This window comes from Rhinolophus ferrumequinum, chromosome 20 (assembly GCF_004115265.2).
Source record: "Rhinolophus ferrumequinum isolate MPI-CBG mRhiFer1 chromosome 20, mRhiFer1_v1.p, whole genome shotgun sequence".
NCBI lineage: Eukaryota > Metazoa > Chordata > Mammalia > Chiroptera > Rhinolophidae > Rhinolophus > Rhinolophus ferrumequinum.
This window is the reverse complement of record NC_046303.1, coordinates 38,185,761-38,212,190: the sequence shown is the minus strand read 5'-3', so window position 1 is coordinate 38,212,190 and position 26,430 is coordinate 38,185,761. Positions and strand designations below refer to the sequence as shown.

The window sequence follows — 26,430 nt, the reverse complement described above, 5'->3', positions numbered from 1 at the left end:
TTGGAGGTGATCATTGAGCCTCCTGATGCCCAAGATCACAGCAGTGGGTTATTTTTCAAATATACAGGGTTCAGCTCTGTAGATAGCACTTTTCTTAGAAATTGAGCATATATTGCCTCTTTGCCATCTGGAATTTTTGTAGCTAAGCATAGATCCACATAAAGACCAATGACTGTTGTCCCCATTAAAGTATTAGCACAGCCTCAGAAGCCAATAGCAAGGGAAGTTCTGAAAAGAATCCTCATGATGGACAATTACCTTAGGGGGAAGCTTATTTCTACTAGACTCTAAATTTGCATACTTCTTTTTGTCTTCTGTTAAAAAAATATTTGGTATTGTGTCACCACAGAAGGCATAAAGCTCATGTTTGAAATGGGTATGTCATCGATGTCCCGATGCGAAGAGTGACTAAAGTAGACACTCAGAGGTGACTTTGAAATTTTCAATTCATATTTTCTTTTTTTCACAACTGCAAAGGATACTAGACTACCTGAGCTCTTTCCCATAGTTCATACTCTTTTGCTTCCACGATGAGAACACCATTGAAATGAAGCATGGCACCTGAAATCCTAAAAAGAACAGTACCCATGACTTGCTAAAAAATGTTAGGAGAAGTAAACTCCCAAATAAATTGGTCTTTAACCCCAAATTTCCAACAGTGAATAAGGATGGGTTGGATTCCTACAGTAGCATCACTCCACCACAATCAGCGAATGATGACGGGACAGGTAAAGTTTTACACATTCCCCCAAAAAAGAATAAGTGAGCAACTGGTATGAGCTCTGAGTGTTTGGCTGCTTCTGAGTCTTGCACATAATACATTTGTCTCCAGGAAAACCTTATCTTACCAGCAGACGTTAGTATCAGTTCACATGGTGGAGCCTGCCTTAGGTATAAGTTTATATGACTCCTATTGTAGTTTTATGTAGCTTGAGGATGAAGACTGCTTGGATAAGGCCGTTAGTTTATTTTCCTCCGAACAAAGAGGCAGTTTTCTAGCCTAAAGGGAATTGATGCAGTGGCTAGATGTACTTGGTATGATGTTTATTACCTTCCTTATTCATAGGTAGTTACATAGAGATAATTTGGAGAAATTTGTTTAATGGTACGAAAACCTTGCTTCAGATTCCTAAGGGTCTACAACAATTCCTTGTCTTATGTGCCATCTTATTTAGGCGAAAATTGATTATAATCAGTGAAGGATACACATTGCACAGCAAATTGTTTATCGGTAGTGTTTGAGAGTAGCTTTACGTTGCTTGCTGGTGGTCAGCTGTTTTGTTTTTGTTTTTGTTTTTTCCCCACAGAAACGTATCTTTGTAATTAGAAAAGGTTACATGGACGAGCAGGAAACTATCAATTCATGCATCAACTCATTCACTTAAAAAACATGGAATGCCTCTGTACTCTGCAAGGCTTTGAGGCAACAGGGATTAAAAATACACATCTACTGTCTTTAAGAGTTTTCATTCCGGTAGAGGTATCTGTGAATAATCTATTCATATACTTTGATTACCGTGTCATGAGGGAAATACACGGAGTGCAAGTCTCAGAGAATGTATACAACTCAGTCTGAAGTGAGGTTTCAAGAATGGTTTCTCAGAAAAGGGGCCTTTAATGGGAGTAGCTGAGCAAACAAGTGATAAAGGTCATTCCAAGCAGAAGGATCAACATGTGCAAAGGCATGTAGATTTCAGAACATAGAAAATTGAAGAAACTACATAGACTTGAGTTCATTTGGATGGAAAAACAATGGGAAAATGGTAACAGACATTCACCAACATGTACCAGTGTTGTGCTAGACAAGTATTGCAGGTGAAAGCCAGCCTAAATAACTACAGTTTACAACCAGAAAACTGGGGAAAAGACAAAAATACTAATCTGAGATCTTAGTATTTGCTAGAAAATATAGCAGTTACCTGGCCAAGACCAGCTTCCTATGCAGTTCTCATCAAGCCAGAAAAAGAGTTAATATATTTGTGACTTGATAGGTTACAACGAAAACATTGCAATACCAAGTCCTGGATAAATTCAAGCCATCCAGAAAATGGATATCCCAAGGTGTCTGAACATTGAATATAAAACTCTAGTACACGCTACAGATGGAAAGGGCTTCTGCTAAGTCTGCACGCAGCCTCTCAGACCCTAGGATCTGTCATGAGGTCATTGCATCTGTCACATAAATCAAAAAACCAAACGTGATCATGATATTTATAGTTTGAAGTTTTCAACCTCCCAGTTGAAATTTCCCCTGAATTCTTAGACAACTATTTTTATCTCTGTAGACGATCAGTCGATAAACGAATGTTTATAGAGTCACAAGAAAGCATAGACTGAGAAATGAAAAAGTATACTTTTAATAACAAGGAATGATTGCTTATAATCCTCAAATCAAGGAATTCATGTCTTTATAAATAAAAAAACGACAAACATGTTATAACCTGAAATGTATTACTGCTACATTGTAGTGAGAAGAATTGCGTATGGCTGAGATTAAGAGCTTGGATTGCAGAATGATTGAATTAGTGTGGGAAGTTGAGCATAGTGTCAAAAATGCCTGGGATCAAATCCTGTCTTTACCACCTATGGGCTCTTCTGCAAGATCCCTATGTGCTCTGTGCCTCCGTCCCTCAGTCTAAAATGGGATACTGATATAATAGTACCTACTTCATAAGATCATAATGAGAATTAAAAGAGATAATACAAGTACATCTACAACAGGTGGATCTAAATTGGAATCTAAAGAGAGCAAACCACTTAATAATCTCTCTTTGACTTTTGCCACCCTTGGATTTCAGGGGAATTTCTGCAACGTTCAACTTTGCATTTGTACCCTCATTTCTCCTAGTTTTCATATTCTTTCTTCGTTTGTGTAATATGTACTTAAATCAAGAAATGTGTATTTCTCCCTCTGTAATTTCATCTTATTGACAGAGAGGGAGACTAGTCCTTTGGGGAAATCAAGTGACTGGGTTTTCTTTACTCATTGCTTTTCCACTTATTCATAAGCTTTAGCTTCCTAACTTATACAGCAAAAGTAAAAGGCTTTTATTAGCCTCATGGCTCCTTCCAGCTCTACAACATAATGATCTTATAGCTTATTTATATTTTTTTCCAAAGTCATTGATAAAAATTTGATCTTACGTGACCATCTCATACAGAAATTTTTTCCAAGTTGTTCTCTTTTAGTATATTTAACTTTGTCATCCAATTCCTATCACTTTTCCTTTTCTATAAGAATCGAAATAATGTCATCAGTGTCTTGTTAAGTCATGGTCCTCCATGGCTACAACTCTCACTAAATGGTTCAACTAATGTTGAAGAGATTCTAGTGGAATTGACTTTTTGTGAATCTGTGTTGATTCCTGGTACCCAATTGCCTTATTCGTTTCTAAGTGCTTACATGCCCTCTATTAGAAAACTCTGGTCTAGAAAGTTACCAAAATACATCATGCTCCTACTAATAATCTAATTGGGTAACTTTCCCCAGAATTTCACATTACTTCCCCATCCTAAAATGGTACTTATTTTAAAAATGATGTCCAATGTAGGAGTTCCCCTTATTCTTCATGCTTTCTCAGAGAAACCATATGGCCAGTAAAGCGAGTCAAGAATGTTTCAGATGCCTAGTTTTTAGAAAACGGAGATAGGAAACATCCAGCTGACAACTATCTGGATATCCCCCAACCCTAGTTTTAAGTTTTATGTTAAAAAGATGTTCCTACTAACGGCAGTTAGGTAGTTCCTGGTGTGTGGCACAACATTGCTTAGGTTACTCTCTTCTATTTTTCCTACCTGGTGCCTTTCTGTGCTTCAAACTTCAGATTCAATCACACAGGAGAGGGTAGACAGGAAGTTATGAGAGGACAGCCGTGGTACTTAAAGTGAAAATCTTGATTTTGCTCCCACTTTCTAATTATACAATTATTAACAACTTTTTTCACGTAGTAGAACTCAGTTTTTGCCTCTGTAAAATGGAGATAATAATATGTGTCATAAAAGGCTGTTTTGAATATAAAAGGAATATATAGATTATATATATGTATATATAGAGATAGAGATAGAGATATCTCCAGTACACTGATAACTGGTTTTACAATAGAATAAACACATTTTTTAAATGCATAAACCAAACTATGAACTTTATTCTTCTCTAGAAATCAGGTTCAGGTGGGTAAGAGGGAAAGGAAGGGAAATTCATAATCTGCTGATTTCTGTGGTGATTACTTTTTACATTAAGTATTTTTATTCTTATAATCTAAGGAAATTAATTATGAAAGGAACAGCTCACCATGATAAAAGCAGATCAACCCTTTGTTCTATAATTCACTATAGATGATACAATTGAGATTATACTTATTTCCTTATAAGTGTTCCATTCTCATGTTTCAGCTCACTGAACATGCCTCCTTTTTCTAGAGGAGGTTGTAATATCCTCATTAAACACTCACACAGAGAGAGAGAGGAAGAGAGAGAGAGAGAGAGAGAGACTCGCCTTAAAATGATGGCAATAACTGCAATTTTATTCTAACCCACCACCTCTCCAAAAAAGCTACAGCTTAGTGTACCCCCTCCCAGTAGAGAATCACTGCTATAGTGCCATTATTCTATGTCTAGTTCATTCTCTTGTACAGCCTGTCTTATTTGTAAATTGTTCTCATATTCTGGAGAGGTATTCATGAAGCCACAGATTCTATCAGTCAAAAGACAAGAACTATTTTCTTAAGCAGCTTCTCATTACTCATACCCCTCAGAAGAAGAAAGTTCCCAGTTTAGGATTCTCCCACGTAGTTCCTAGCCAGAATGTAATGTCTCTGGGCATTTGCTAGATCCTTTCATTCTCTGCTTCCTTGAGAGGTTCAGGTCCTGATGAATATAACTGTAGCATCAAGAAGAGGTGGCCTCTTTAGTGCTACCCAGAAACTTCAAAATCAAGCCAAGCCTATGCACAGACAGGGTTCTTATCACCGGTCTGCCACAGTGGTACATAAACCCAAAGGAAGCCAGGTACTCAGTAGTGGCTCAGTGCCATCTCAATCAGTCTGAGTAAATGAGCCATGTTCTTATGTTCAAATGAGTTAGTATAGGCCATTTTGTCTAGGGTCCTGAGGAAAGAAGAAATAAATGGTATAATAGCCTTCTTCTACCCACCAACCCCTCCACTCACTCTATTCCCCAAAATTCACTTGTCTCCTAGAATATAAAAAGTCTTTACCAAATACAAAGCGCAAGAGAGATTTGGGTCCTAAATTTACATTATATTGCATGCTAAGTGCCAGATTTTCTAGCTGTTCTATTTATAGTTAAGTGAGAGGTACCAGGATTTGAAAAAATATAGACAACATTTTTGATAGCTCTGGGCTATATCAAGGGTTGGTTTTATAGCAGGCCAGATCTCCAAGAACACGCTGTGTGGCTGTGTATGAACTTGGCTGTTGGTTTCCTTTGTCAATTGAAATGATGATTAATCAGGACTCAGATGTCAGTTGTTTTATATTACTTGTGCTCTGCTAACAGCTGCCTATTTCAAGCTGTGCTTCCTACATGTTGAATATAAACCTGAAACCACAATTTCCAAAAGAAAAATTTCAAAGTACAGAGTATATTGGAATACTGATGTTGTTTCTGATTAAAGTCCACTTAGTATATTACATAACTATAGTCAGTATAGAGATAGACGTGTTCAGAATATATGGGGTAGCCAGGAAAGAAAAAACAACTTATTATTAGATATAGATATAATCGGTGTAGATATTTTAAAACATATATTTACATAAAACTTTGTGCATAAAATTCTCCTTGATAAGCTCATGTCACTTTCTTATTCTGTAATAAATAATGAAATTATTATTGATAGATGAATATAAGAAATTTAAATTCTTTATTCAGAATAAGTTTTAAACATTTTGGAATAGATGGTTCTTTCTTAGCAAGGTCCTCAATACTTTCTTATTTGTTTTTTAATCTAAAATATTATAAAAATAGCATTTGTATGCTTTCTTTTCACATAGTTCAAGTTAGAAAGAAAAATTTTAAAAGAAAAAGAAAGCAAAGAAAACATTGGTCAAGCTTTTCTGAAGTTTAGAAAAGTATATGCCTAAAATTTGGGGTGGACCAAATAAAATTGATTTTTTTGGGTGTGTGTGTGTGCTTAACCCAGATAATAAACGTCTAATTTGGACTGTCCATGTGGCATACAGTTCCCAAATTAAACTCTTTCAGAGACTGCCGTTTTTAGCAAAAGAGGGGGAAGTGAGAATTAGACAACATCCAGGCTTTTTCTATACAACTACAGCCAAGTAGTCTAAAAACTAAATTTGGCCAATTCACTGTAGTTCATTGTTTGACTGAGTTATAAGAGGACCCCAGATACTTCAAACAACCACACTGAGGACACCTGAACAAAATTGATCCTAGTCCACAGTCTAGCATAGAGTCTAGAAGAGAGAGGGGCATGTCCTTCTCCTTTCTCCACTATGACCTTTTCCGAAGCATAAACAACCTGCTTGGAAACTGCTGCCTAATATCCAAAATACAGTGTCCAGGAATACATCTGGCAAAGCATCAAGAAAAGTTTAGTGACTAGCCAGCAAGAAGTGAAAAAGGAGCTGGGTAAAAAAGTTGGTATTATTCATTTTTTTTATGTCCAGTTATTTACCTCTGAGTTTCTGAAACAGGCATTTCCCTTTTCCCCCTCTCTCAGGTAGCCAACCTGCTCCGGCTCTTCCAGATTCCTCAGATAAGCTACGCGTCCACCAGTGCCAAACTCAGCGACAAGTCACGCTATGATTACTTTGCCAGGACAGTGCCCCCCGACTTCTACCAGGCCAAAGCCATGGCCGAGATCTTGCGGTTCTTCAACTGGACCTACGTGTCCACCGTGGCCTCCGAGGGTGACTACGGGGAGACCGGGATCGAGGCCTTTGAACAAGAAGCCCGCCTGCGTAACATCTGCATCGCCACCGCAGAGAAGGTGGGTCGCTCCAACATCCGCAAGTCCTACGACAGCGTGATCCGAGAGCTGCTGCAGAAGCCCAACGCGCGCGTCGTGGTCCTCTTCATGCGCGCCGACGACTCACGCGAGCTCATTGCCGCTGCCAGCCGCGCCAACACCTCCTTCACCTGGGTGGCCAGCGACGGCTGGGGCGCGCAGGAAAGCATTATAAAGGGCAGCGAGCACGTGGCCTATGGCGCCATCACCCTGGAGCTTGCCTCGCAGCCAGTCCGCCAGTTTGACCGCTACTTCCAGAGCCTCAACCCCTACAACAACCACCGCAACCCCTGGTTCAGGGACTTCTGGGAGCAGAAGTTCCAGTGCAGCCTCCAGAACAAGCGAAACCACCGGCGCGCTTGCGACAAGCACCTGGCCATCGACAGCAGCAACTACGAGCAAGAATCCAAGATCATGTTTGTGGTAAACGCGGTCTATGCCATGGCCCATGCCCTGCACAAAATGCAGCGCACGCTCTGTCCCAACACCACCAAGCTTTGCGATGCTATGAAGCTCCTGGACGGGAAGAAGTTGTACAAGGATTACTTGCTGAAAATCAACTTCACAGGTAAGCAAGGGGCCTTTTAATCATCGTCTAGGGTGCAAACAGGTATTGTCAAACAGGAATCGAATACTTTTGCCTACACCCAGAAATCCTTGAGTCAGAGCCACAACAAAGGATTCAAACTGTTAACCCAATATTCCGAGATGCAGTATAATGGCTCTTTGATGTTCTTACTCATTTGTAAGTGAATATCTTGGTTGGTACACTACATGAAATTGAAAGGAACCCCTAGGCCAGGCTCATCAACAGTAGCTGCCGGATGTAGGCTATGCTACATTTGCTCTCTTTCTTGTTAGCCGTAAGGTATGACATCCATGATAAGGGCACTTAGTCTTGTAGCAGAACTGGCAACCCTATAAGAAACATGAACTTCCAAACCCTCCTTGTGGGTGATTTGAGCAATAGAATCTCATAACTTTTACAGTGCGTGGGAGAAAAAAAATCTCTCTTTTCCCAGCATCCAATTAGGGGGGAGAGGGAAAGATACTCGGACCATGGTGATTTCCAGGTATTTGAGTTTATTTCCTTCTGCTTAGAAACAATTCCGTGTCAGCATTAATTGTGGATTTTCTTAAATTCTGTTACGAAACAAAACTTTTTCTGGGAGCCTGAGTGTAAGCAAGTTGAAGAAGAATGGAAGTCATTGTGATATACTAGTGAACATGTAAAAGTGTATTCAAAGTGGCTTTTGCTGCCTTTGCATTTTCTTCTAAATATGGCCTAAATATTTTTAAATATAACATTGCTTTTCATTGCATTACTAACATATAAGAAGCAAACATTTTTCAGGTTTGGTTAAGGTACAAGTGATATCAGCGCATTAAGGTACTGGTTCCGGGGACTTTAGCTTAATTCCAAACCATAAAATGGTAAGTAATATTAGTGGGCACAAAAGATTTTGGTGTCTAAAATATTACAGTGATAAAATGCTTTCATTTGCCTAAATTGCTAATAATCTCCCATGGCACTAGGACATCATTCTAGTCTGCACAGTCTGTTTCAATTAATTTATCATCCAAGACATGAAAGTTTGTATGCTCAAATCATACTAGCATTGCAGCATGTAGCAGTTCTCACATCTCCCTTATAGATGATCATTCAGAAGTAAAATGGCCTGAAAAATCACTGGTAATACTGAGAGAGAACTCCATGACCATTGTTTCCTATTTTAGAATTCTAATCGCTAAACCAGTCTTGAAAATAAGCACAGAAATGACCAGCCTGCATTTTTGCACATCTTTTCTTCATTCACCCAGAGGCAGCCAAAAGTAGCAAAAATGAATTATGTCAATATTTCTTCCTATCCACCTGACGGATACTATCTCTTCATATTAGAATAAGTGGTAAAGGTTAAACCTTTTATGTGCCCTATATTCCAACAGGTATATTTCATATAGAAACAACAAAAAAGATAAAAATAGCAAATCAGCATTTATCTCCAAATCACAGATCAGTTCTCATTGACATCTCCAGAAAAAAAGAATGAACCATAGAGTCAGTATAGAAGAATATGTTTCCCCTAAATATAAGTGAACTCTCAGGTGTCTATAAATCGTATCTACAATGCATTTAACTTTTAAAGATAAATAAGGTAAGTACCCCTCACCCTTGGACTACTTGGGGTAATCATTTATCTTTATGCACCATATGTATTAATGAACTGTTATTCTGGTTCATTGCTTACTCCTTAGCATGCAAATATGTCTACTCCTCAACAGCTTATAGAAAGGGAACTCTTAAATTTCAGGGAGCCCTCGAAAGGTGTTTTATGTAACCAAAATATTTTCCTTCCTTTCCCTGACCGAGTCTTAAATGACAAAGAAAAGTGAAGAAATAGGGTCATTATTTGGATAAAAAAAGAAAAGTATTTTCTTTTTGTCTGCCTTGTTCAATTATTGGCTTTGAATCTACCATTTGGTTTGGCTGTGCAGTCCTGACCATTAATTGGTATTTTAGCTTTCTCGATTTGTCCTGCATTACCAGTCATTCTCCATCTCTGAAGAGAGTAAAGGATGAAAAACAGATTTAAACTACAGAAAAGAAAGGGACTTTAGACCAGCCACCAGGTAATAACTATGTTCAGCAGTGAGAATTAGACAAGAAAATGCTTTACTATGAGAAGTTACCAATATGCTAAATTAGATAAATATGTACATTATAATACAGGCTCCTCCAAGGCTCTACCTGATTTGCCTCCTCCCTATCCCTTGCTGCTCTCCGGTCATCACCTTTTACGCTCCCTCTTTCTTATTTCATTCCAGCCACCCTTGTTTAGGGACTTTCCACCGCCAACACATTGCTTGCAGTGCCCTTTCCCCGGATATCCCCTGTGGCTGATTAATCCCCTTACTGCCTTCAAGACTTCACTTAAATGTTGGCTCCTCGAAGAGGCCCACCTGACAAGCCTTAAAATTGCAATGTAATGCTCCAACCCACACAACTGGTGTCCTCATTTCCCTTTGACTGGCTCTCCTTTTTTTTCACCATGATTTTTTTACCTTCTCCCATACCACATCATTTATTATTTTCAGCTTATTCTTTATTGTTCGATCTTCACACTTGAAAACAAACTCCATGAAAACAGATCCTTATCAGTTTTGTTCACCAATGTAGCCCACGCATAACAGGCACTCAGTAAATATTGTCTGATTATGAATAGCACTTAACACCCAAACTCATATTTCCTTCTCTATCCCCATTACTAGATTGTGAGCTTTTTTATGGCAGAGAACATGTTTCATTCTGGCCTAACACAGTTTCTGGTACAGAGTGGGCATTATATAAATGTTTATTGAAGGAATAAGGAATGAGAAAAACTATAAATAGATTTATAATATGATTTTTTGGGTGAACATTTAATGTATCTGTTTTGTTCGTTAACAAATGGATTTTAAGAAAGAGAAGTATATGACTTCTAGAATGCGTTGCTTTTTGCGTTTTTCACCTAAACACTGTCCTTTAGTTATGTTCTATCATTGTATTTTAGATAAATTGAAATCCAAATGGCATTAGTGCTGGATCTTTTATCCATCACTGCTTTATAGATGAAGCCCCAAAACTGAAAGCGGTTTGCCCAAGGCCATCATCTGGCTAGTGTTGGAGGCCAAGACTGAAATCCAGGTCACTGGATCCCGTGCTGCTTTTGTACGTATACACGGAGCCCAAACACCTAATAGTTTCTGACACACACTAGATACTAATGGAATGTTTATTAAAGGAATGAAAGATGATCAATAAATAGGTTCGAACTATGTTTCTTTTTGTACTCCTTTTCATTGATGATCTCTTTAATGCACCTGGGATCTCTTTTTTCAATTATTTGGATCTAAGGTGGTTTATAAAATACCCATAATTTGGAAGTTGAGCCTTAGAATCTAAACCTTCGGATATTTTCCTAAAGTTTCAAAGCATTTTTTTATTAGTAAAATATTTCCACCTGAAAGAGCCATGTCATCTAGAATTCTAAACTAAATATTTAAATGAGAATCATGTTTGATGTCAGGAGACTTTTCAAAAGTGCTTTCAGTAAAATTCCATGTGCTCATCATGTAACAGGAAAGCATAAACTGCCCAAGACAGTTAAAAGCAGAGGAAACAGAGAGGGTTAAGAAACATTTAAAGAAATGCAGTATCATTGTCATTTTGTGTGTTCACAGTACAGTATAATCTCTCACTTTTTATTCTGAGACCAGTTCCAGAAAGGGAAATAAAGTAAAAGCATAGTTACAAAAGGTCTTCCTAAAGATGAACTACCCCTACTCCTTACCTGATAGAGGTGGGAATTCAGGATGTCAGCATTATTATCTTCTCTCACTAACGCACATAACAGTGAATTCAGCTGTCAAGGTGATGTAACCAGAGAACACCCAATTCAAAAGAAGGAGTTTCCACTTACTGAATATACTACCAGAGGTCCTCCCAGACACATCCAGTGTTGAGTAGGCCTTATCTTGGGAATAACATTCATAACACTCCTCTGTGTGATTCGCAGGAGCGGTCTAAAATGTTGGAGAATGGAGAAATTGAGAACTTGACAATAGGAAATGTATTCAGTACCACATAATAGGCAATACAACAAACCAGCAGGGTCCTGATTTAATCATTCATTCCACAGATATTTTTAGACTTTATACTAGGACCTGGGGACCCAACAGTAAACAAGACAGAAGCAGTCCCTGCTTCGTGGAGCTTATACCAGCATCTCAGGCACCAGAACAAGTATAGAGGCAGGATTATTGGGGGCTGAAATATTAGGGTCTTGCGTTCTGTTTTGCGTTCTGTTTTGGTTTCAGTTTTTGTTTGGGATTGGAACATTGTTTTATATCTTATGCCCAGAAGAAATCGAAGCTTACTGAACAACTCTTACTCCAAATGAAAAGTACAACTTCCTGTTACTGCTAGACTGGTGGTCATAATAAGATTGGCAAGCTCTGACAGTTTTTTTTGTTCGTTTGGTTGGTTGGTGGTGGTTGTTGTTTTTTTTTTCTCCACACTCTTTTCTTGGTACCAGCAAAGAGACAGACTACTGAGATCAGAGAAGACCTGGAGCCCGGTAGAGATGTTTCAGCTTTGTTCTTATGTTTACAATTCTCCATGCCTAGAAGAGGGGCAGAGGCAGCAAATGGTAGTCTAGCCTTGCTGCCCCACTCACCTCTGCCTCATCCAGTAAGTACAAGGATCACTCCAGGTATGGGACCATAATCACAGAGCACAGGCCAGGAAGGGCAGATTTTCTGGGACACTGCACTCCAAGGAATATGTTTGAGCTGGCCCCAACCCAGCAAGGCTCTCCTCTTGAAAAGTTCAGGGCCATCCAAGGCACAGCGAGGAAGCCAAAATGGTAATGGCCACATCTTTAGATGAATGGGCTTTGAAGTCCCTGAAAGAGCAAGCTGCTCTTGATCTTGCTTCCTCCCCTGGAACATTTGTAGTTCCCACAAAAGCACAGAAACTTGTTCCAGCTCTCCTGATCAAAAGCATTTCCAAAACGTAAAGATAAATATCCTGTACTTCTTTCTTCCTTTTTCTCTCTGGTCAGCTTCCTGGGGTCACAAGAATAAGATTTAAACCCCCAAAGGACACCACTAATGTGGTTACTTATTTGTTTATGCACCGTGCATCTGTGCTTTGCTGTCTTAGAAGCTTGAGAAATTATTCTTATTTTAAGGTCACACAGTGGAGAACAGAAACCTTTAGAAAACGTAATTTTCCACTTTGGACTGAGCTTTCTGCTGCTGCTGCTGCTGCTGCTGTTGCTGCTTGCTATTATTATCATATAGTTGTTATTATGATGACTATTATTATTATTTCATAACCCTTCATTTATATCGATTCATTTGAAGAGCCACCCAGTCTAACAGGCAGAAAAAAGTAATCACCCTCAATGAAGTATAAAGGAAATGGATTCTACTAGCTTGCTTATCAGAAAACAAAGTATGATAAATATATTATTTCCTAGATCTTTCCAGACTTTTTGGACATGGACACTGTGGTATGTTTACGGGAATATCACTTACATAGGTGTCTTGAGATCGAAGAAATACTCTGAACATTGTTTAAAACTATAATATATAGTTTAAAAATAAGTTTAGCCTACATTCCTGACCTTTAGGACACCTGGGATTGTCCCACAAAAACCTAGACTTCTAAAGATTTCTAATCTCTGCTGCATCAGGAACATGTTTTTCCACTTCCATATATCTTTGTGCTACGACTCATCCTCAACAGGACACTAGAAAACCAAAATAGAGAAAGGAAGTATGCTCATTTCCAATGGATTCAGAAGAAAATTCTTGACTAGGATGGCAACCGTGTACTGAAAGAGAAGACTTTTCTCTAAAGAATTTTAAAATATTAGATTGTCATCTTAATGAAGCAGGATGCTATGGAAGATGCTTCCCAGAGTTGGGTTTAGTAAGCCTTAATGCAAAATTCTCATAATGCCTGAGCAGTGAGCATATCTTCTGAAGATTAAGGATACTGATGTTTTCACCCTGAAGAGAAGGATGGCTAAAAAATGCAATGACTGGTCACTGTTCTTACCTCCCTCCTACTTTAAACATTTAACAAATGTCTACAGTATCTTTAATCACCATATGTGACAAAACCAGAAAAGGTTATATAGTCATCCTTCACATGATTTTCCAAACCCCTAGCATTGTACCTGGGGTAATTTCTACATTCCATTTGTGCCTGGTTCATTCCAAAACTGTGATAGTGAAAGCATTCATTCCACTGTCTAAGATAAATTAGAACTTGATAAGGTGACAGAGTCCCCAGAAGTTACAGTACCAAATAACATTTCAGAATAATCAAAGATTTAATTCCATCAAAAAACTATAAACAATTTTACTAGCACGAAGTTGACCATATACTTAATTTGCAAATAATATCTCAAATAAAAAATTATGTTCATACACAAACTAAGCCACTGAACCATGTTAGATGCTCTAAGACTGGCCATTTATCTTTTTCTTCATTTTTTAATTTTTTAAAAATTTTCTTCCACTTTTATTGAGGTATAACTGACATATAGCTTTGTGTAAGTTTATGGTGTACAATGTGTTGATTTGATACACTTATCTATTGCAAAATGATAACCACCATAGCATTAGCCAACACCTCCATCCCATCACGTAAGTACGTCTTTTTTTGTGGTGAGACTATTTAAGAACTATTCTCTTAGCAACTTTCAAGTAGGTAATAACAGTGTGATTAACTACAATCACCATGCTGTACATAAGAGCCCCAGAACTTATTCATCTTATACCTTGAACTTTGTATTCCTTGCCCAACATCTCCCTGTTTCTTCTGTCCCTCAGCCCCTGGTAACTACCATTCTAATCTCTGTTTCTATGAGTTCCCCATGTAAATGATATCATACAGTATTTGTCTTTCTCTGTCTGACTTATTTTATTTAGCATACTGTCCCTAAGGTCTATCCACATTGTTACAAAAGATGGAATTTCTTTCTCATGGCTGAATAATACTCCATTGTGTATATAAGCCACATCTTTTTATCCGTTCACCTATTGAAAGATACTTAGGTTGTTTCCATAAGTTGGCTATTGTGAGTAATGCTCCAGTGAACATGGGAGTACAGATATATTTTCGACATCCTGTTTCCAGCCTTTGGATATACGTATACCAAGAAGTGAGATTGCTGGACAATATGGTACTTCTGCTTTTAATATTTTGAGGAACCTCCATATTGCTTTTCATAGTGACTGCACCAATTTATATTCCCACCAAAGTGTGTAAGTGTTGCCTTTTCTCCACATCCTTGCCAATACTTGTTATCTCTTATTTTGATGATAGCCATTCTAACAGGTGTGAGGTAATATCTCATTGTTTTCTATTTGCGTTTCTCAGATGATTAATGATGTTGAACCCTTGTTCATGTACCTGTTGACCGTTTGAATATCTTCTTTGGAAAAATGTCTATTCAGTTATTCTGCCCATTTTTTAATTGGGCTACTTATTTTTTTGTTACTGAGTTGTATGAGTTCTTTATGTATTTTTGACATTAACCCTTTATCAGATAGATGGTTTGCAAATATTTTTTCCCATTCCATAGTTTTCCTTTTTGTTTTGTTGATGGTTTTCTTTGCTTTGCGGACACATTTTAGTTTGATGTCATCCCACTTGCTTATTTTTGCTTTTGTTGTGTTTCTTTTTGGTGTCAAGCCAAAAAAATCATTCCGAGACTGATGTCAAGGAGTTTACCCTCTATGTTTTATTCTAGGAGTTTTACCATATCTGGTCTTATGTTCAGGTCTTTAATACATTGTGAGTTTATTTTTATGTATGGTATAAGATAGAGGTCCAGTTTCATTCTTTTGCACGTGGTTGTCCAGTTTTCCCAACTCCATTTACTGAAGAGACTATTCTTTCCCAAATTGTATATTCTTGGCTACTCTGACATAAATTAAATGACATAAATTAATGACATAAATTAAATTATATATACATAGGTTTATTTCTGAGCTCTGTATTCCATTCCATTCATCTAAGTGTCCATTTTTGTTTGTGCCAGTATCATACTTTTTTATTACTACGCTTTTGTAATGTAATTTGAAATCAGGAAATATTATGCCTCCATCTTTCTTTTTCTTTCTCAACATTACTTTGGCTATTTGAGATTTTCTGTTTGTTTGTTTGTTTGTTTGTTTTGTTTTGTTTGTTTTGTGGTCCATACAAATTTTAGGATACTTTTTTCTATTTCTGTAAAAAATGACATGGGAATTTTGATAGTGATTGCATTGGCTCTGTAGATCAATTGGGGTAATATGGACATTTTAAAAATACTAATTCTTTCCATCCATGACCATGGAATGTCTTTCCATTTATTTATGTCATCTTTGATTTCTTTCATGAAATCTTATAGTTTTCATCCTTTTGGTTAAATTTATTCCTAAGTATTTTACTCCTTTTGATTCTATTGTAAATGGGATTGTTTTCTTAATTTCTCTTTCTAATAGATCATTGTTAGTATATAGAAACACAGATGATTTTTGTATCCTGTAACTTTACTGAATTTGTTTAGTTCTAACAGTTTTTTTTATGGGTTTTTTTGTGTTTTTTTTGGTGAAGTCATTAGGGTTTTCTATGAATAACATTGTGTCATCTGCAAATAGATCCAGTTTCACTTCTTTTTTTTTTATTTAGATGCCATTTATGCCTTGTTCTTGCCTAATTACTCTGGCTAGGATTTCCAGTACTATGATGAATAAAAATGGCAAGACTGGACATCCTTGTCATATTCCTGATCTTAGATGAAAAGCTTTTAGCTTTTTAACCACTGAGTATGATGTTAATTGTGGGCTTGTCATATATGGCCTTTATTATACAAAGGTATGTTCCCTCTATACTCAGTTTGTTGAGAGTTTTTATTATGAAAGGATGTTAATTTTGCCTAATAATTTTTATGCATCTATTAAGGTCATTATTGATTTTTATTCTTTATTGTATTAACATGGTGTATTACATTGATTGTTCACAGATATTGAACCATCCTTGCATCCCTGGAATAAGTCCCACTTGATCGTGGTGGAAATTTTTAATGTACTGTTGAATTAAGGTTGCTAATATTTTGTTGAGGATTTTTGCTTCTATGTTTATAAGGGATATTAGCCTGTAATTTTCTTTTCTTCTAGTGTCCTTGTCTGGTTTTGTTATCAAGGTAAAGCTAGTCTCATAAAATGAGTTTGGAAGTGTTCCCTCATCTGTTTCTTGGATTAGTATCAATTATTTTCCAAATGTAATTGAAGGATTAGTATCAATTGTTTTTCAAATGTTTGATAGAATTCACTATTGAAGCCATCTTGTCGAGGACTTTGGTTTGTTGGGAGGTTTTTGATTACTGATTCAATCTTTTTACTGGTAATTGATTCTGTTCAAATTTTCTATTTCTTCATAATTTAGTCTTGGTAGCTGTTTTTTCTATGAATTTACCCATTTATCTTGGTTGTCCTATTTGTTGGCATGTAATTGTGCATCATAGTCTCTTATGATCCTTTGTATTTGTGTGGTATCGGTTGTAATGTCTCCTCTTTCATTTCTAATTTTATTTATTGTATGTAGTTAGGTCCCAGCCTTTCCTACCCATTTCAATGTGAGTATTTTCTTGTTTATCTGATGTATATGAATAGAAGTCACTCAGCTGGTTTCTGGATTTCTTTCAAAGGAAATTGTTCCATGTGTAGCTGTCTATTCAGTGTGTCCATGGGAGGAGGGGAGTTCAGGAGACTCCTATGTCACCTTCTTTAAAGACTGACCTCCAGTTTCATTTTTGGAACCAAGAATCCTGATGAGTATAGTGTGATTCCTTTATAAATGTTTGTCTCCTACTGGCCATTAACATTATCCTGGTACTTGTCCATTTATTCACTCTTCCCAGCAGATAAGCAGTAAATTAACAAAAGTTTTTAAAATATAGTAGAAAAACTTAAAGTAAGGCAATTCAATGTATTACTTTAATTAGCCAATTTTTAAAAGATCTTTATTTCTATTTTAGTTGTAGAATGAGTTCATCATTTATAGAACCCAAGTGCAAGAAAATACTGAGGATGCCAAAAAAATGTATACACAATTTAGGAAAGGAAAAATCTGTTAAAATTGTAATACAATGAATGACATTAGAATTCATTTGATTAACACCATCCTTTGAGTGAATGTCATGCTACACATTGCTACCATAATTCAAGTCAACTTCGAAAAGAAATATGTAGATAACATCTCTTAAAATGTGTACATTTTTTTGGCACTCCTTATAGTTTGAGAACCATTAGTCCATATTTCTTAGATTCTTCTTTGAGAGAGGATTGCACACTCTATCCCTGTAGTAAGTCAGTAGGTTACCTACAGGTCTCATATTTTGCCACAGCAAACTTCTTACATAATTTGTTTTTCATGATAAAGCAAGGATGGAATTAGGAATTTCATGTGTTATAAACTTATCTTCATAAACCTAGTTATAAACTAGTGCTGATTGTTGTAAACCAAATGCTGCTACAGAACATTTGTGTTTTTAATATGGGTGGTAATTTGTGGATAATGGTGACACATATACATAAAATATATAAAACATGATATAATTGATATATTATAAATAATATAATTATGAAACTTTTCAGAGACTCTTTAGTCTTCAGTGTTAATTAGTGCCAAGTAGGAAAAAGGATGAAAAAAATGAGTACATAAGTTCTTTCTGCCTTCAAGTAACTCACAAGAAGTAAGGCAAGGAAGACAATATAATCTTTATACTATATAGCAGGTCATTTTTGGCATCTTAAGAGAAGGACAAGTAGCATAGTATGTGTGTACAAAGGAGAGATCAACAGTGAGCAAGGAGTCAGAAAAGACTTCTTAAAAGATGTAACACTGATATGACTACGATTTTGTTAAAAGTAGGGAGGGAGAAAAATATTTTCCAGATGAAGATATAATTCCACGTATGCATGTTTATAATTTTTCAAATGTTTCATTTTTGTATAACTATATTAAAATTCAGAGTTCTTTTGGAATTAAAATTAAATTGAAACAGTAAAGTATTAATCTGAATTTTAGATTAAATCTGAAATATACATTTTCAGTCCCCTCTATAAAAATGTAGAAATGCTCCCCAAATCACATTATTTATGATCACTAACCTATTATTTTCACCCTGAAATCAACTAAAACTGATAAAGTTCTAACCTGAAGAAGATGGGGCCAGGAGGAAGGAGGGGGAGAAACTCATTTATCGATTGCTACCTGAATGACAATATTATATATTTTATATAATATTATATATTTCACTGATTAATTTTCAAAAAATCCTGTCAAGTATATAGACTAGCGCCCTTATTTTATTGATTTAAATGAAGCTCAGAGAAGTTAAATGACTTTCTTAAATTTGCAAAGCTAAGTAGCCTCCAAAGTCAACCCAAGATTATCTGTTTTCTAATCACACATTATTTTTTATTACTGTTTCCTTAGAAGAAAAAGTAAGTTTGTACCTAGAAAAAGCTAAGCATTGGCTTAGCTTGTTATGTGAAGTTGCAGTAATAAACAATTACCCCAAAATATTCATTATCCAAAAAGGAATGTGTTAACTCTTTCATTAGTTGCCATAATGATGTCTTCAATAAAGAATGACTCATAGCAAAGACCTCCAACTGTATAATTGACTCCTTTGTCTGAGAGCATCAAATTGCACTAGATCAATATTCATAATATCATACTGTTATATCCGAGAATCAATAGTAAATTACCAAAAAAAAAGTAATCAGGCTATAGGTCACTGTGTCTTAAATGCTGTTTAAGACTGCATTTTCTTCCCTGTCACCCCATTCTCTAATTCTAATTACAAATCTCCATACTTAATTAGAAGTTAATTGATTTAAAAAACAAAATTCTGAAACTCTTCCAGTATTTCCATCCAAGACCATTATAGTTTTGTGGGTTTCTTTGGTGTATTTGAAAGTCTTTCTCATTCTGTTCATGTTGTTGGGTGGTGGTGGTGGTAATTTGTTTTATAGTACACATCACAAATCAAATTTTCTTTCTGAAAAATGGTAAAATACGATTGGTGCTTTCATAAATTAAAACTTCTTAAGGGTTTTCTGTCACAAAGTTTTGTTTACAGGCTATCCAGTCACCAATAATCACATGATAGCAGTATACAAGCTTCTTGGGGTACTTAAAAAAAAATCTTCTCCGTCCCTAAAATGCTTATAGTCTAATAAAACCTTCATTATCTCAATTTTAATAAATGTAGAAAACAAAGTTATCATTTCTTAATTTCCATAAAACAAGCCTTTGGATAATACAGTTATTTATATCCTCTTCATTTTTATTTATTAAGAACTCTGTGTCATCTCTACAAATATTTTAAATAGAAAAAGTATAATTAAAATGTTTCTAAAAGGAAAGCAAGAGTGCCAACTTCCAGAGATAAGTTCCTTTACTGTTTTTACCTACTTAAATTCTCCTTATGAATTTAACCTATGGATAATCCCTCCTCCATTTCATTCCTCCCTCTTCAGTGCAGAAATTTATTAAGTTATTTTTTTGTCTTTTGTCTTGCAAGGGTCTTTTGCTGCTGATTAATCCAGTAGCTGCTGAATTAACCCAGTCGCTAAACAGTGTGAAAAAGGAAAAGGAAAGTATACTTTGTTTTATTTTTCTTTGGAAGATCATATTATAATTTTACTTAAAATATTGCAGCAATATTTAAGATTCTGACAGACACTTTTAGTAAGATCAACAAATTTGACAACAGAAGTAAGTAAACCAGAGGTTGATATCCCTGCTTTCCACTCCTTTTTGTTGTCATCTATCATATAAATTTAGTCATCCAAACTACTAGACTAGGGAATGAATTAATTAACACAATTTCATGAGTTTATAGGCTCATTCTTTTTTACCACATCTCAAGTCACAGTGTGGCAAGAAGTTTATTTTCTTCTCCCTCATGTTTGGTGGCCCATCACAAGCGTTTACTCAGTCAAGAAGTTAAAATGAAGACATACCAAAAATTTAGAATCCCCAAATCCTAATTATAGTTGTGAAGATATATGTCACTGAGCACTTTATCATTTTTAAAACACTTTTAAACGAACTATAATTAGATCCTTACCACAATCCTGTGAACAGGTTGCGTAGATGTTATTATTTAATATTTTACTGATGAGAAAATGGAGAATAAGGGAGATGAAGTCACTCGCCTAAGGTCAAAGAAAAAGAACCCCTCTTGGATTAGAATTCATGTTCTTTACTCATTACCTAGTGATATGTCCCCTCAATTTCCAAGGTAACAGGCAGTATGATGATTCCTGTCTAATAAAGCAGAAACGTGACTGGAGGCAAAGCACCAAGCCTGCTTATCAGAGCAAGAAACAACTCAGCAGAGCAAGAAACACTGAATCAGCAAAGTTCGTATTTATTTTAGAGCTACCTCTGCATGGTCCTGTGGCTTGGGCCAAATTACATAGCCACTTTTGGATTCACCTGTTAATATTTTAGAAATATATATATGTTGAGTGCTGAACAGAACTAGCAGATATGGTATTTTTGTTCTTACCTTCATGTGACTGAGGTATTCCTGTTTCTGGAAGGATTAATATTTCTGGTTGTAGTTAAAGAAGATAGTAATCTACATTCCACTCAGACTGGAAAGACTTTCTAAAAGAAATGGGATTAGAAGTGAACTTGGAAGAACCAGATGAATTTCATGTAGTCATTCAATATTTATTGCTGCTCTTCTCTACATCAGTTCCAGCTTTAGAGCCTAGGAATTAAGCAGTGAAACCTAATGAAGGCCCTACCGTCACAAAGCTTATGTTCCATAAATGAGCTATGGAGAAAAATAAAGCAAGACAAATGGACGAGGGAGTCCCAGGTGTGTGTGTTGGGGGAAGGGGAGAGGTACTGTTTTATATAAGGTGGTCAGGGGAAATTTCACTGACACTAGGATGCAGGAGAGAGCCCTGAAGGAAGCAAGGGAGAAGCCGTGTGGAAATATGGGGGAGAGCATCCCCAGGAAGGGAATAACAAAGCCTGAGGTGAGAAGACTACTTGATGTGTTCTAGGGAAAGCAGAGGGTACAGTGTGGCTGCGTGGAGTTAGCATGGAAGAGAGAGAGGAGGTGAAATCAGAGAGGTGGTTGCGTCCAGATCCTGAAGGACTGTGTAAGGATTTTGGCTTTTACTCTGAGTTAAATTAGAAGCTATTAGGAGGCTCTGAGAGAACAAGATCAAAGATTTAGAATAAGGCACATTTTAAAATTATGGTTACACATCCAAAAAGCTAATAAAGAAACCCAAAGAGGCCTGTCAATGCTGACATCCTAATACGAATCTTTCATAAATACAGAGGAGTCTAAGACATTTTAATTTCTAAGGAGACTTTTGTTAAAATCTCCAAGGCACTCAATTAGAATCAGAATCAATTCTCTTTATTATACATTACTGACTAGTACACATGACTGTACTCTTCATATTAAGCTGCAATTTTTATACTGCAGACTCAAGACTGGACAAAAGTACTTACCGAACTAACAATGTGTTTCTATAGAAATTTTTACACTCTCCATCCAGACTTCCTACCATACAATTGTTGGTCTTATCTACAAAAGGAAAAAAAAAATCATTGAGTGATGTTTGCTTAGCTCTGAATTGTTGTGGTAATAATATTCTCCTCTCTGTAAACCTGTCTTCCCCACAGTACAAAGAACCCCATCTAATGGTGTGACTTCAGGCAATTCTCAAGTTGTGCTGTCCTCTTGCACTTCCTTTGCATAATAATGACAATAATGTCTCCTTCTTCTATCCCCATAATAATTTATTATTAATGATAAGACCAACATAAATGTTACGCTTCATTGATCAAAGTATTAAGTCATTTCTGCAACAATTATTGTAGTATCTTTCGTATGTTAGACACTGGAAAGGTAACAAAGAAAAAGGTGATCACTACCCTCCAAAAACTGCTAAGCTGGGAGAGGCAAGCATAGGTCTTGCAGCATAACATATGGCAGGATGCATTAAGGGCTATAACAGAAGTTTCAGGGCAATACAATCACCTATTTGGTAGTTTACATTGAAAAAATATACTTGTATATATATCATTTAATTTTTATGTCAGTTGCAAACCAACTGTGCTTATTAAACATAGTTGAAGGTAATGCAGTTTCCAACTGGGGACTGAGAAAAGTTGGGCAGGGGTAGCTCAAGGAAATCCCCTCAAAAAGGACTTGAAGAATAAATCATTTTAAAATTGGGTAAATACTTACGTCAGTTTAATATATGAGACACTTTAAAGATCCCCAAACTGGAGCCAGTTCCCTGTTACATAGAGTCTGGCCTTTAGTGGTTTACTCATTCTCATCCCTTGTCAAAAAGTCAAGATACTGGAAAATTCTTTTCAATAATTGTTAAGAAGGAAAATATTGAAACCCATTATATGACTGTGGTCATCACTAACATTTGGGGACCAGCAAGCACAAATTTTGTTTTCAAGAATAACATGGGTATAAAATGAAATGAAAAATGGCACTCTCCTAGAAATTCATAAATAGTTACCGCCCTTATTATGAAGGAAAACAATGGTGATGGACTCTGTGTCATCAGGAGTTTCACATTCTGGTTCTACTTCACCAAGAATGACAAGTCAAGAATGGCACCATCTTGCTTGGTGCCTCCACATTGGAAACCACCTTACATAGTGTATTACTAAAAGTATTCCCACTATAAGATTGGAAATGTCATCTTTCCTGAAATCAGTCTTAGCTTAATGACGTTGCGTGGAAGGTAACTCTAGTTGTAGGTGATTTGCATATAACCAAGGACCATGATATAAATGAAATACACTAAACAGAGAATCAGGAGATGTGAGGACCGCCTCACATTGTGATATTAACGAGTCCAGAGGCCTTGAGCAAGATACCCAAGCTCTCTGGGCTTCACTTATGTCAAATTTTTAAAAAAATATTTCTTGAAAATAACCTTTTTTAAAGGAAAATTTTAATTAAGACACTCGTGTATCACATGCATATCACATATAAATACACCCATTGGAATAAGTTCCTATCTTTTTTCACAAAATCACCACAAATTAGTACCTTCACTTTATCTTTCAGTACCACTAAAACAAGAAATCATTTTTCCCACTTCATCAAAATTTCATCTAGTCAATGCTGTTTCTTGTCCTGTGGGAGCACCTTTAATGGACACTGGCCAGTGTGTCATTTTTCCTGTTTGTTTGGAGCTCATAATAAAATTGCCCATAACATCTATTTTCGTGTGAATTTCACCATAAGGGAAACATCAGGTAAGAAGTCGGGAAGGGAGAGCAGGAACTGACAGCAACTTATTTCAACCATAAATTTTTGTTTATAGCACATGAGGTGCCATCCAATTGCTTCATAAGCCATCATTAGAGTAAAAGTTCGTAGTAAAGGGCAATAGTAAATTTTCTGAAGGGCCAGAGAAAAACATTTAGCTTTATGTGTTTTCAATTTTTTTTTCCAGATTGCTAATGCAAAGAATCAACTTTTGAACTTTAAGCCATTTTTAGCCTAGTCCTAAAAGAACCAATAAAAGCAATTAAATCATTCCATGAACCATTTTTGTTTCCCTGTCCTAGGTGTATGATTTTCCCTTCTCGCATTACCAAAGAGGGAAGAAAACTTCAAGGTTACTTAGTCAAAGTTTTCAAGCTTTTTTTTTAAATAACATAATTTTTCTTAACCAGTATTTACTAAGAAATACAATATTTAAAACAGATAAAAGTGGAGTCACTTTTGATTGAATTCAGGAGATGTTGGAAACATCCATCTGATAGTCTGCTTCCCTTCTCTTCCCCAATCTCAGTCCATTATACTCATTTACTAGATGAGGAAAACAGAGGCCTGTTTCTATCTGTGTGCCTAATACAAAGTTTATATAATAGACATACAATACCTATTAATATAGAATATATAAATTATACATGTTAATAGAAGTTATATAATAGAAATTTCTCTACTTACACACTTTTAGCTTACTAATTTTTATTCAAATTAGAAAAGTTGAGCTAAAACAAAATTCTGCCCATTCCACCCCAAACAAATGAGAGTATGAGCAATTGTATGTGGTCATCGTGTCCACAACCGCGATGTGTTAGTTATTAGTTTGAAGTACTTTTGTGAAAATTATTTACTCCATTTTAAAAGATAAAAAGTAGTGAAAATGTTAAAAGTGCTAGTAAGAAGATATATGTGATTATAAGAAAAAAGAGGCGTGATACAATTTTTTTTTAAGTGTTGAGAAAAGTGAACAATTTTGCAATGCATATGTGAGATTAAGCATTGGAGAGTTCAGCTGATTCTCAATGACAGAGAGTGACTCAGAACTTGGGACAAGCCTCCGCACTTGTGCTGATACAGTTGTAACATATCGAGAAACAAGGAATACCAGCTAAGAAAAGAAGGTAAACTTTGGAGTGTGTGACTACAGAATTTCCTCTGATACCTGTTAACTCTGTTAACTCAAAAAGATATTAGAATTACAACCAAGAACTCATAATTGACTCACTATAAAGGTGTTTCTGTTGAAACTTTTCTTCCAAGCCACAGATGGTTCAACGGTTTCAAAACACATTTGAATCTAAACAGAATCAACATGAGCATCAATGTTGTGAAGGAGAATATCACTGTTGAGAAATTCTTCACAGCATTTCCAGAGAACATCAAGGGTTATTCCATTCCAGCAGATTTTTGATGTGGAAAAATTGGTCTGTTTGGGAGGAGAATGATATGCCCATTTTAACATTTCATATATGTAGTGGAAATGATGGAACTATAGGCATAAACTCCCCTCAGTCACCTTGGACTTAGAACCAAGGGATTTCTGAACAACTTTTTGATTCTAGTTCATTTATAGTAATGAACAACTAAACTTCTGAGTCACACCAAAATCCTCTTATCTTGAATGATTGGTCTATTTGGAGGGCACTATGCTTACATTTTTATTTTCCTTTGGAAATACAATTCAGATGAGAGAATGAAGTCTAATCACAGTGCCGCTCATTATTATCAGAACTTCTGGAGTTATTTCAGAGTTCCAAGATTATTTTCTTTTATTTCCCAAAATTGAAAAATATAACATAAAATAAATTGAACTGTGTTTCAAGTAATAAAATTACTATACTCATCTGCTAAATGTGCAGAATACTCTCCCTAAAGCTAATTAACGAGATAAAAGGTCCATATCAGGCTCGAAGCAGTTCCTGTCTCTAAGGGCCTAACTCAGTAATTAATTATGTTTCTGAGAGTTTCGGAAAACACTGTTCCAGCTTCATGGGTCTTTAGAAACAAAACATCTTGGGCATCATCCAAAATATCTTAATCTCTCCATCTGCTTAGAGTCATGTCAAGTTCCTAGAAGGAGGTAGAGTTAAAGGTCTTTAAAATGAGGCCCATCTATTTTCATCGTTTAATCAGTTATTTACCTGGGCGTTCAGAATAACACCGAATGAATTTTTAATCAACCTAATTTTTAAAGTATTGTCCACATTAGTGTGACCATTCATTTGGGATCAGATTAACATGTTGGCTTGGTTGAAATCAAAAATATTAATAAAGTACGAGTGAAGCGCAGAAAGTCCATAATGCCACACAGATGTGTTGTTGTTTAGTAGGCCACGCCTCGGTCTCTGTGGAAGCTCCAGATGGTAGGTAGGATGTCAGAGTGGCAGGCCTCTTTGACAGCATCGCCTGCCATACCATCGTGTTAACCCCATTCCTTTACGGAGGAAAATTCCTTGGCAATTCAAGACCGCCCAACAGACATGGCATTTTATCAGCTAGGACCTTAGGTGAGCATGAGTTGCTACGGGCAGGATCCTGAAGGAA

The 26,430-nt window shown here is 36.3% G+C and overlaps 1 protein-coding gene across 2 annotated transcripts in view; it reads left to right on the top strand.

Moving 5' to 3' along the window:
- Nucleotides 1–26,430, top strand: part of GRM3 (glutamate metabotropic receptor 3) — a 220,921-nt gene that overhangs the window by 142,185 nt on the left and 52,306 nt on the right. For both annotated transcript variants that reach the window (XM_033088867.1, XM_033088868.1), the window contains exon 3: nt 6,704–7,559. In XM_033088867.1, the coding sequence (XP_032944758.1) occupies nt 6,704–7,559 (856 nt within the window). The remainder of the gene's footprint in view (nt 1–6,703; nt 7,560–26,430) is intronic.